The sequence below is a fragment of the Periplaneta americana genome, chromosome 8 (assembly GCF_040183065.1).
Source record: "Periplaneta americana isolate PAMFEO1 chromosome 8, P.americana_PAMFEO1_priV1, whole genome shotgun sequence".
In the NCBI taxonomy this organism is placed as follows: domain Eukaryota; kingdom Metazoa; phylum Arthropoda; class Insecta; order Blattodea; family Blattidae; genus Periplaneta; species Periplaneta americana.
The window spans coordinates 141535167-141547869 of NC_091124.1; the positions used below are offsets into that span (position 1 = coordinate 141535167).

General features: G+C 34.7%; 1 protein-coding gene across 3 annotated transcripts in view; it reads left to right on the forward strand.

The window, feature by feature from the left end:
* The window catches only part of sev (receptor protein-tyrosine kinase sevenless), a 526422-nt gene that overhangs the window by 427817 nt on the left and 85902 nt on the right, over nt 1-12703 (forward strand). For all 3 annotated transcript variants that reach the window (XM_069833737.1, XM_069833739.1, XM_069833740.1), the window contains exons 14-18: nt 3010-3199; nt 6625-6783; nt 7144-7311; nt 8098-8279; nt 9877-10083. In XM_069833737.1, the coding sequence (XP_069689838.1) occupies nt 3010-3199; nt 6625-6783; nt 7144-7311; nt 8098-8279; nt 9877-10083 (906 nt within the window). The remainder of the gene's footprint in view (nt 1-3009; nt 3200-6624; nt 6784-7143; nt 7312-8097; nt 8280-9876; nt 10084-12703) is intronic.

Here is a 12703-nt window from a genome sequence, read left to right on the forward strand (position 1 = left end):
ATTTGAGAATGATTTATTGGTAGCTGAAACTGTTCAACATCAGGTGTTATATTATATAGATGACAGATATCAATTTTGGCGAGTTAGAGTAAAATGTATGGTGGATAAAGATGAGTTAAAACTGATTATTTTTTTATTTCAGTTTCTTTTGTTATTGTCCTACCACTTCTCAGGTTGTGACATCCAGAAAGTGAATTAGGCAAAGATGACCAGTAGCAGTTCTAACATTTATACATTCATGAGAAATATTCTTTTATTTGTTTAAACAGACAAATAATAATAATTGATGATGATAATGATGATGGTGATGATGGTGGTGATGACATTTTTGAGAACTGAAATTTCTTAGAAAGGATTAGAACTTTAAAATCATCTGAACAATTTTATTAATCTAGACCTATCTTAAATAATTTTAGAAATGGGTACAATTATTAATATTTACTTACTTATGGCTTTTAAGGAACCTGGAGGTTCATTGCCGCCCTCACATAAGTCCACCATCGGTCCCTATCCTGAGCAAAATTAATCCAGTCCCTACCATCACACCTCACCTCCCTCAAATCTATTTTAATATTATACTCCCATCTACGCCTTGGTCTCCTCAAAGAACTTTTCCCCTCAGGCCTTCCAACTAACGCTCTATATGCATTTCTAGATTCGCCCATACATGCTACATGCCCTGCCCATCTCAAACGTCTGGATTCAATGTTCCTCATTATGTTAGGTGAAGAATACAATGCATGCAGTTCTGCATTGTGTAGCTTTCTCCATTCTTCTGTAACTTCATCCCTCTTATCCCCAAATATTTTCCTAAGCACCTTATTCTCAATGAAAATCTATAACTTTCCCAACATCCAAGGACAATCGAGGATGAAAGACTGACAGTCAGTCACGAAGTTTTGTGCAACTACCAGAGTTAAATATGATTAATATAAAAGTTCATAACTTTAAGTAAACTCCATCACATAAGCTATATTTAAAAGAATGTGCAATCTTATATTTCACAATATACTGAAAACATCTAAACACCAACTAAGTGTCCTGTTTGACAAATCTTACAAATAATTATTCTGATTGATATATAGATCTACCTATATTTCATTATTTACCCTATTATGCAATTGTTAAAACCATATTTTTATCCTTATATACATGGTACAGTCATTAAGTTCTAAGACTTGACGCCTGGAGGGTAGGCTCCCACAAGAATCTGGATGTATCACAAGATGCCGCATAACACGGCGTACATTTAAACAGAACCACATCCTCCCTCAAAATAGTCTCCATTGGCCATTATGCACGTTTGCCAACGTTGGTATAGCTGCTGGAAGCACCATTGAAAGATGTTGGCAGGAAGGTCCCGTATGGCTTCTCTTGTGGCAGTCATGACCTCTTCGGAAGAATGAAATCTACGCCCACGTAGGGTTGCTTTCATGCGAGGAAAGAGAAAAAAATCGCATGGTGCGAGATCAGATGAGTACAGAGGGTGTGGAAGAACTGTCACCTGTTGTCTTGCAAGTTCCTCTTGGACAAGGACAGAGCGATGTGCAGGGGCGTTGTCATGTAGCAACAGCCAATTCTTTGTACGCCGTAGCTCAGGTCGCTTACGGCGAATTGAATCTCGTAAACGGCCAAGGATCTCTTTGTAGCGGGTTTTGTTCACAGTTGCACCTTCTGGGATGAATTTCATGTGAACAATTCCATTTGAATCAAAAAACAGTTCAAGCATCACCTTGCCTTTTGACCTGTCTTGTCGCGGTTTTTTCTGTCGTGGTGATAACGGCGTTTTCCAGGTGGCGGATTGTCGTTTCAGTTGCGGATCGTAAAGGAAACACCAAGTTTCGTCTCCAGTTATTATCCGGTTGAGAAACGTCAGATCATTGTCAGCACTACTGATGAGGTCACCACAAATCGTCATGCGATCATCACGTTGGTCTTGCGACAGGATTCGTGGCACACTGTGCTGGGTAACACGAGACATGTTCAGGTCGTCAGACAGAATTTTGTAGCAAGTACCATGGCTGACACCTACTGTTGCTGCGATATCGTCTACCGATTGGGAGCGGTTAGCACGCACCAACGTTGCAACTTCTTGGATCTTGCGTTCAGTTCGAATTGTTTGTGGCCGACCAGTACGCACATCATCCTCCAAACTGCCTCTTCCTTGCAAAAAACGTCGGTGCCACCTAAACACAACACTGCGACTCACTGCGTCCTCACCGTAAACTTGCTGCATCATTTGAAACGTTTCGGCAGCAGTTTTGCCTAATTTCTGGCAGAACTTGATGTTTGCCCGTTGCTCAAACTGTGACATCTCGGGTTCCGATGTGCGCATTCAAATCACCGTCACAACAAAGACCGTAGTTCTGCTTACAGTGCATGCACTCAACTGTCTCTTGTTGGGTCGAGAGACTAACTGACAAGGTATCATACCATGGCGCCACCTATACGCTATAGTGCATCACAACGCCACTATGCGCTCAGTATTAGAACTTAATGACTGTACCACGTATATTATAGATATAGATTATTACAAGTGAGTACATGAGCAATGACATTTACAGCACAATTTTCAGGTCATGTTACCAGTACACTATTATAAATTACAGAAGTTGCGTTAATAGTGTTTGTTCAGTAATTCTAAATTCTAAGAAGTACCAGTAACTGGCTGTATTATTCTCATTTGCCCAAGATAAAGTACTGTTAGTGAAAATGAATTCGACAGCCTTTATATATACTGTATAATTGATTGGGATATTTAAAAAAGTGAAGTTTTCTTTTCGTGTTATTCATTACTTTCCATTTCATATAGTTTAAAAAATTTAATTTTTTATCATAACTGTATCGTTTTTTAAATCAGTATACCTTAAGACAATTGGTACGGTAATGTAATAGCCTACTTTATTACAAGCAACTATTTTAAGAATACAATCTCACATGTATTTACAAAACTGTGATCTTATTTAATGCTTTAATTGCTATTTATTGCAACACTTATACTCATTGCAGATTACTAGAGGCAATCTAAATGGCGCCCAGCAAGAACCACTTCCTATTCTCACAGTAGCTAAGGAACTAAATATAGATGCTATACAAGCCTACATATACTGGTCAACAGGACATGCTGTTGAGTGTGCAAGATTAAATGGAAAGAATAGAAGAACTTATTATCCAGCAGAATTATTTTCTGGAAAGCAAGGTAATTATTCAAAAGTTAATAAACTAATAAAAACTAGGTCCCATTTTTGACATTTTAAAATCTCGTAAAATCTTAACATAGTATAACAGCAGTTTCTGTTCTTTGTAGAGTTGTCTGCACTACATTAGATAATCATATCTTTAGATCAATGAAATGAAAATGTATGATGTAACCATTTCACTCAATAGAGAAATATTAGTTATACATCTTGATTACAAAACTTTTAACACTGTATCACTTCGGAATATGTATAATAACACTTTCTTGTGTTAAATTCTAACGTACTTTGTTTACATGTTTCGATCTTTTATGAGTCATCCTCAGAACTGGTCGTTGTTGGTCTTGGCACCTCTTCTTTTGTTTCCTGTGAGGGTGTGTTCGTGTGGTGTAATGTAGAGTCAAGGAATGTGTGTGTTCTGAAATTGAGTTGTGTGTTGAGAATTTCGTTGGGGGTGTGTTTTCATGTGTCTGTATATTTCATATTGTTCTAGTGTGTCTAGTTTCTGGCTTTTTGGTTGGATGTGTAGTATTTCCATGTCTGTATTGATGTCTCTGTAGTGTGGTTAGCATTTGTGATGTGTTCTGCATATGTGGAGGTGTTTTGTAATTTTGTTATGGTTGTGATGTGTTCTTTGTAACGTGTTTGAAATGATCTGCCTGTCTGTCCTATGTAGAAGTTGTTGCAGGTGTTACATTTGAGTTTGTATACGCCTGTGTGGTTGTATTTGTTTGTTTGTGTTGTTTGTGTGTTGAGATGTTTTTGTAGAGTGTTATTTGTTCTGTATGCATTCAAAGTATACAGAAAACCAACAACAACGACACACATACACAACACATCCAACCACCCAATACAACACAAACAAGCTGCATTGCGAACAATGGTACACAGACTACTCAACATACCAATGAACCAACAGGATTACAGCGAAGAGCTAAACGCAATCAAATATATAGCACAAGAAAACGGATACAACCCGAACATAATAGACAACATAATACGTAAGACAAAACATAATCACAAAAAACATAAGAATACAACACAAACACAAGAACACAAAAATACATCACACTAACATACGAAAACAAAAACACACACAAAATTGCAACATCATTCAAGAAATTAAATTACAACATCGCATACAGAACAAATAACACTCTACAAAAACATCTCAACTCATAAACAATACAGTACCTGGCCACATTATTATAATCACTCACATTTTTACTATACTTTACATATTACTTCCTCATTTGAACTCTGGTCTCCTTTCTTAAGCAGAATTCACATTACATATTTAATTTTTAAACAATATTAAGTAAAATTACAATTATAACAATGTTAATTCAAGAAATATTGATAAATAACCAATCACACCTCATTTTTACAGAAATTTCAGTATTTCGTACGACCTCCTTTGGCTTTAATTACAGCTTCAATTCTCTTTGGCAAGCTTACAATACACTTCAGTATTATTTCTTGGATCCTCTCATTGTGATTCCAAACATGTATCAGCCTTTCAATAAGTCGAACTCTGGTAGTAATAAATTATTTCGTCATCTCCCTTTTTACGAGTGCCCAGACATTATCAATGGGATTCAAGTCCGGTGAGTTTCCTGGCCGTGGTAAAAGTGGAATGTTTTTGGAAGCCAGAAACATTTTGACTCTCCTAGCAGTGTGGCAAGGTGCACCATCTTGCATAAAAATACATTTCTCCCCATTTGGGAACCATTCGTTCAGCTGAGGGATAAGCCTGTTTTCCAATACCTGGATATATTATCTTGTTTCATTGTTCCCTGAACAATGTAGAGTCGTCCTGAACCTTTGCCTGATATCACAGACCATATCATGACTGATATTGGGTGTTTAACTGTGTTAACCAGGCATCCAGGAGCAAAATTTTCTCCCTTTAGTCGACGAACAAACATTGCTTTGTCCATCAAACACTGAAAGGTTGATTCATCGGAGAAGCAAACCTGAAAATTGTCAAAGAAAGTGATAAAAACTCTAAATTTTGTTTTTAAGTATTAAATAGTTCATTACTGGTTAATATTAAGAAATTGCGTACCCTTTTCCAATCCTCCACGGTGAAATGTTTGTGCTATTTTGCCCAGAGAAAGTGTTGCTTCTTCATAGCGTCGACGAAAGGGAGAAAATTTTGCTCCTGGATGCTTGGTTAACACAGTTAACACCCATTATCAATCATGATATGGTCTGTGATATCAGCAAAGGTTCAGGACGACTCTACATTGTTCAGGAAACAATGAAACAAGATCACTATATCCAGGTATTGGAAAACAGACTTATCCCTCAGATGAACGAATGGTTCCCAAATGGGGAGAAATGTATTTTTATGCAAGATGGTGCACCTTGCCACACTGCTAGGGGAGTCAAAACGTTTCTGGCTTCCAAAAACATTCCGATTTTGCCATGGCTAGGATGCTCACCGGACTTGAATCCCATTGAGAACGTCTGGGAACTCGTAAAAAGAGAGATGACAAAATAATTTATTACTACCAGAGTTCGACTTATTGAAAGGCTGATACATGTTTGGAATCACAATGAGAGGATCCAGGAAATAATACTGAAGTGTATTGTAAGCATGCCAAAGAGAATTGAAGCTGTAATTAAAGCCAAAGGAGGTCGTACGAAATACTGAATTTTCTGTAAAAATGGGGTGTGGTTGGTTATTTATCAATATTTCTTGAATTAGCATTGTTATAATTGTAATTTTACTTATTATTGTTTAAAAATTAAATATGTAATGTGAATCTGCTTAAGAAAGGAAACCAGAGTTCAAATGAGGAAGTAATATGTAAAGTATAGTAAAAATGTGAGTGATTATAATAATGTGGCCAGGTACTGCACAAACAAACAAATACAACCACACAGGCGTATACAAACTCAAATGTAACACCTGCAACAACTTCTACATAGGACAGACAGGCAGATCATTTCAAACACGTTACAAAGAACACATCACAACCATAACAAAATTACAAAACACCTCCACATATGCAGAACACATCACAAATGCTAACCACACCCACAGAGACATCAACACAGACATGGAAATACTACACATCCAACCACAAGCAAGAAACTAAACACACTAGAACAACATGAAATATACAGACACAAGAAAACACACCCCAATGAAATTCTCAACACACAACTCAATTTCAGAACACACATACTCTTTGACTCTACATTGCACCACACGAACACACCCCCACAGAAAACAAAAGAAGAGGTGCCAAGACCAACAACGACCAGTTCTGAGGATGACCCATAAAAGGTCAAAATATGTAAACAAGGTACGTTATAATTTAACACAAGAAAGTTTTATCATGCATATTCCGAAATATTAGTTGTAATAAACACAGGTACACATTTATGAGTAACTACTTTTCTGTAATGTTAACAGTGATGGGACTGACTCTGGATGTTGATCAAAGAGCCGTTTACTGGATTGTAAGAAGTTATGAAGGCTCTACTCTTTTTAGAGCTCCTACAGCTGAAGAAATTCCACACGGAGAAGAAATTTTTCCAAAGAGAATGAGTCTTCAGCATCCTCATATGCAAGGTATTAATAATAATGAATTTAATGATTATACATGATATTCTTGGAAAGAAAGCAGGGCGTGATTTGCTTGAGACTGATCCAATTATGATTACTTTCAATAGTTTGTTTGCTTATTTAGGAGACAACGCCAATTATTTAACAAATAAATATTCTATGGCTTAGTTTCAACTTCAATTCATAAACTTTAAATTATATGGTACCCAATCGATCACAATGAACACTTAAAAACTGAACTCTTTAAAAATGTACTTACTGGTACCTACTTACAAATATTTTCCATTTTAAATACTACTTATATTCCTATGACAAGTATTCGGAATTACTGAGACCACCTGTATTTCTTCTCAAAATCGTTTGCAGGACCTCTCTGTTACTTCAGTGACCACCTTCTATGGCTTCAAGACGACAGAAACGGTGTCATAGGTGATCTCAATGGACAGAATACTGCAGTTATAAGTGGAACAAGTCTCTCTGGTCTTAATATGGTTGCTGTTTTGGATCCTGTCCTACATCATTACCCAAATAAATGTAATTATACAAATTTGCATCCATTGCATTAAGTGGTAGTTACCAATATATGTCCAGTTTATTGTAATATGGACGTCTGTGTTAACAAGTGACAAAGCATTCCCTGAAATTGAAGTATAATCATTGTTGTTATAAATTATTTGGAAGATTTGAATGGAAGTATAGTAATCAGGTATTGTGTAAGCACACTCCAAAACCCTTTCCAAAAAGTCCATAAACATATAAGTAAGAGTAGGGAATTTATAGTAAAATGGCACATGCAAATAGGAAATATCATTCCGATTGAATAAAGTCTTTAAGTATTATTTATAAAATACTTCTTTATTTATTCAATGAAAATGTAGTGTTTTATATCGATATTTAAACAATAAACGAAATGAATACCAGTAACAAACAGGTAAGACATTAGATAAGATATATATATTAGATACTGTCTTAAAAATATAATTTTCAAAATTAAATCTTTGCTACTAATAATGATAATAGTAATAATGATGATGATGATTAATAATAATAATAATAATAATAATAATAATAATAATTTGTAGTATCGGTCAATTTTTTAGTGATTTGGTTTAGATTCCTGAGATTAAATATCCGAATGATTATTAAGTCGAGTTTAGATTTTATAAGCATAAAAATGATGTAAAGTCTTTGAATTTTGTTTTGTAATAATATTATGCACATAAAATCAAGAATGTAGCCTATAAAATTATAAAAAGCTAATTATTTTTAAGAAAGAAAAATTTATGTACTGGTACCAGTATTTTATTTTAATTCTTACAGATACAAGCTACCAAGATGATGTAAATGTAATACCAGAACCTGTACGTCTGTCCTCTATTCATATAACTGGCACATGGGACCAATTTTCAATTTCATGGGACCCAGTAACAAATGTTAATTATGATAAAGTATTTTACGAAGTAAAGATGTACAATATCTCAAAAATGGATTTTTCCGAACCAGTAAGTACTCTGAAATTAGTTCAATAAAGTATTAGAAGTAAAGAGCTAGAAGAGGTAATATATTTACTTTTTAGTTGTTCAGTTACTACCGGTAAGAAATGTTTTATTACATACATACATACATACATACATACATACATACAAGTCGACCTGGTTGGCGAGTTGGTATAGTGCTGGCCTTCTATGCCCAAGGTTGTGGGTTCGATCCCGGGCTAGTCGATGGCATTTAAGTGTGCTTAAATGCGACAGGCTCATGTCAGTAGATTTACTGGCATGTAAAAGAACTCCTTCGGGACAAAATTCCGGCACATCCGGCGACGCTGATATAACCTCTGCAGTTGCGAGCATCGTTAAATAAAACATAACATTTATATACATACTGTCCCAGGGTAGGTCCTTCACTGCAAACCCAGCATTCTAGCCTCTGCATACGATCCATATATCTTAATGTCTTCTATCATCTTATAACTTCTTCTGCCCCGAACCATTCTCCCGGTCACCACTCCTTCCAATGCATCTTTCAGTAGACAGTTTCTTCTCAGCCAGTGACCCAACCAATTTCTTTTTCTCTTTCTGATGTTTCAGCATCATTCTTTCCAACACAGCTTCATTTCTTATTTTGTCAGTCCATTTCACATGATCCATTCTTCTCCATATCCACATTTCAAATGCTTTTAGTCATTTCTCTTCACTTCGTCGCAATGTCTATGTTTCTGCCCCATACAATGCCATACTCCACACAAAGCACTTCACTAGTATCTTCCTTAGTTCTTTTTCCAGAGATCTGTAGAAGATGCTCCTTCTTCTATTGAAAGCTTCCTTTGCCATTGCTATCCTCCTTTTGACTTCCTGGCAGCAGTTCATGTTACTGCTTATAGTACATCCCAAGTATTTGAAGCTGTTCACTTGCTCTACTGCCTCATTTAGTATTCGCAAGTTTACCTTCTTTATTTTTCTTCCGACAACCATGGTCTTCGTCTTGTTTGCATTTATCTTCATCCCATACTGCTCACAGCTGTCATTTAGCTCCAGTAGCATGTCCCTTAGTATCGTCTCCTCTTCTGCTAACAACGCCATATCATCAGCAAATCTTATGCACTTTATTCTTCTTCCTTCAAATATCTCCCCTCCCATGTTCTGAAAACAGTTTTTCACCAAATCATCGAAATACATGTTCCTTCAGACATTTCTCCTCTTACCCTGACTTTGACTCGTTCTTTCATATAAAGATTACTGAACAGCCTCTTCTCTTTCCAATCCACACCTGTTTTCTTCAGGATATCCATCAATTTGTTTGTTTCTTTACTATAGCAGTGTCAAAATGATTATATTTCAACAAATGCCTCTTCTGTTTCAGCTCACTTAAATGACTGGAAATATATTTCTAATGGGTTGAATTATAAAATTCAAATAAATGACCGAGTAATTGTGATGTTTTCCTTCATTTTGTAACTAAAATACACTCAATAGATTAAACTAATGGAAATTAATAATTTAATATATCACGTTTGTTTATTAAAACCAGAATTAAGTTTGCCATAATTTATTAACAATAACAATGAGATATACAGTTTCTTCAATGTTCCTTATGTTCTAGAAAGTGACAGGTGAACCATATGTAAGCTATAGGAATCTGGGAATGGCTCCTTACTCAAGGCTGCAGATAACACTTAAGGCTTTCACATACTGGGGAGCTTCACCACAGGTTCGGACCATTGTGTACTCACCGCAGTCTGTACCAACAGAGCCCACAAATCCACGGGTGTTTGTTTCATACTCCAGAAATCCAGTTAGAAATGATCAGGTTTGTAACGATATTGTTACCTTGCAGTTATAAACGACTTCATTTAACTGACATGGAATTTAATTTATAAAAGTGATAGAAACTGACAAATAAATATTATTTCTTTACAAAAATAAAATTATCTTAAGTGCTGAATAAACGGCTATCACTTTGCATTAACAGCATTTATGACATGTTTTTTGGTTGATTCCATATATTGTTAATTAAACTTTCTTAGACTATTGTCAGTCTGGCAAAAAATTTGACGTGAGCGAGAAATTTGTCTGTTACTTTTACCTAGAGCTTGCCCTTCGGAATAAATCTACAATGTGGAACCCATGTGATTCCATCTTAACTTTCCTTTCAAAGGGAACATTACAAGAAATTTTACTAACCTTAAAAATGCATAATTCTCAGCTGGACTTGAATCTACGAACATCATATCTAATGGCAAACAATAACTTTTGTGTATGAAATTAATTGAAAATGCAAGGCATTTGCTTTGAACAAGAATACTAAAATGCTTAGATACAAAACGGAAAACAATATTTAAGCTATTGAATAAATTCATTCAGTGCTTTCTGAAATCTCGTAAGAACACTACTTTCTAATTATATTCAAGAGTAAGTCTACCTGTCTACCAAACACCATATCAATGCAAGTCTATGATCCATTGCTAAGCAAGACATCAGATATTAATCTTTTACCCATTTGACTTTTGGGCCTAAGCGTTTCATGTTAAAAATAAAGGGTGGAGGCGGTTCTACTATAACACTATTGAATAAATAATATTTTAATTTTTGTATTCAATATCAGTTTCACTGTTAATTTTTGCTCAACATTTTCTAATGTTGATACATTACACACATTTTCCTGAATATTACATTTTTTTAAAAAGAGGATATATTCAGGGACAGGCAACTTGTATTGTAAACAGAGCAGTCAGCATGAATAAAAGCCAGGTTATGAACCGACTAAACCGGAAGCAACGTTCTGTTGCTCTCTTTCTGAGCTCTGTTGTGGTGTGAGATTCAAAGAGTGTTCAGCGTTTGTCACCGATATGTTTAAAATAACTGTCATAGCTGTGTTTTCAATTATTAATATAATAAAGAAGTATATAACGCAAACATTTCAGTTAAGCGAACGAACAACGATTCAATTCAATAATAATAATAATAATAATAATAATAATAATAATAATAATAATAATAATAATGATAGTAATATAGTGTTGACTAATATATCAAGATATATTGTAGTAATTTTGATTTTATTTTGAGTTGTTATAAATCGAATTTATTATTTAGCTATTTTTGTACATCAACAATAATAATTTAATGGATATTATCTTAATTTTATATTTATATTGATTGAGTCATGTACGAGTATATCAATTATTATTATTATTATTATTATTATTATTATTATTATTATTATTATTACTACTACTACTACTACTACTACTACTACTACTACTACTACTACTACTACTACTACTACTATTATTAATTCACATAATATATCAATAAGCAAATATACAAATTTAAAAAGAAAACTCGAGCCGGCTGAGCTATTGTTTAAAATAAATAAATAAGAATATTCGGACACTATTAGATATATTGTTAATTTATAGTTACATACGAGTACAATATGAAAATCAGAACAGTTAAGTAAATCACAAGCAGTGCCTCAGCCGTTTGCCATGGTGCTTCTTCTACCGATGTAATGCCTCCATTTACACTTTTGTCAGTAATATTTGTATACAGACAAAATCATTTCTCTTTCTCTCCAGACTTAAAAACCCGCTTCCTTTTTGTATTGTAACACTCGGGAGAATTCATTATTCTATTCAAGTACTACTCTATATAGTTCTCGATAACACTATCAACAATATTAGTAATTAAAATTACTGTTTTAAGAATGCACGAGTTAATGACAGTGGCAAGAATTGACGAGACGATAAAAGTCACCCTCGGCTCCCTTTATTGCGCATGCGCTATCAGTGAAGAAATTCCGCTTCCGGTGTGACGCTGAGCCCCGTTGTAAGCATAAAAATGTTTTATTTACCGCAGTAATTGTGAACTGGATTTCTTTTACTTTCATTCGAGATTGATGGATTAGTTTTCAAACTTCTGTAATAATGCCTGTGGTATGCAAACATTGCAGTACCATATTTAGTAAACAGTCGAATTTAAACAGACATTTAAGACATGTACATAAAATAGAGCACGTAAACATGATATCGTATCAGTAATATTATATCTTTCTCTTGTAAAATTTTCAGTTTTGGAATTACAAGGTTTTGATCGCCACCCGACGATGAGCCATTAATTTCACTGTCATTAATATAACCCAATTTATCATTGTATTCCCGTTCACTGCACTTTCAGTGGGGACAATTTTCTTTATTAAGCATTTATCCATTATCAGTAGTTATATAGCCGTTGCTAATCAATTAACGAGCACACACCTACGACGACGATCATAACAAAAAAAAATCAACCTAAAAACGAGTGTTGATAATGGTTAGTTTTAAATTTTGGGTAATTAAGTAGTAATCATCAGCCAGGCCATCTTCCCGTAATAGAGATCCAGGATAGATACATTACCAAGTATACACATATATTTTAATAATTGTGTA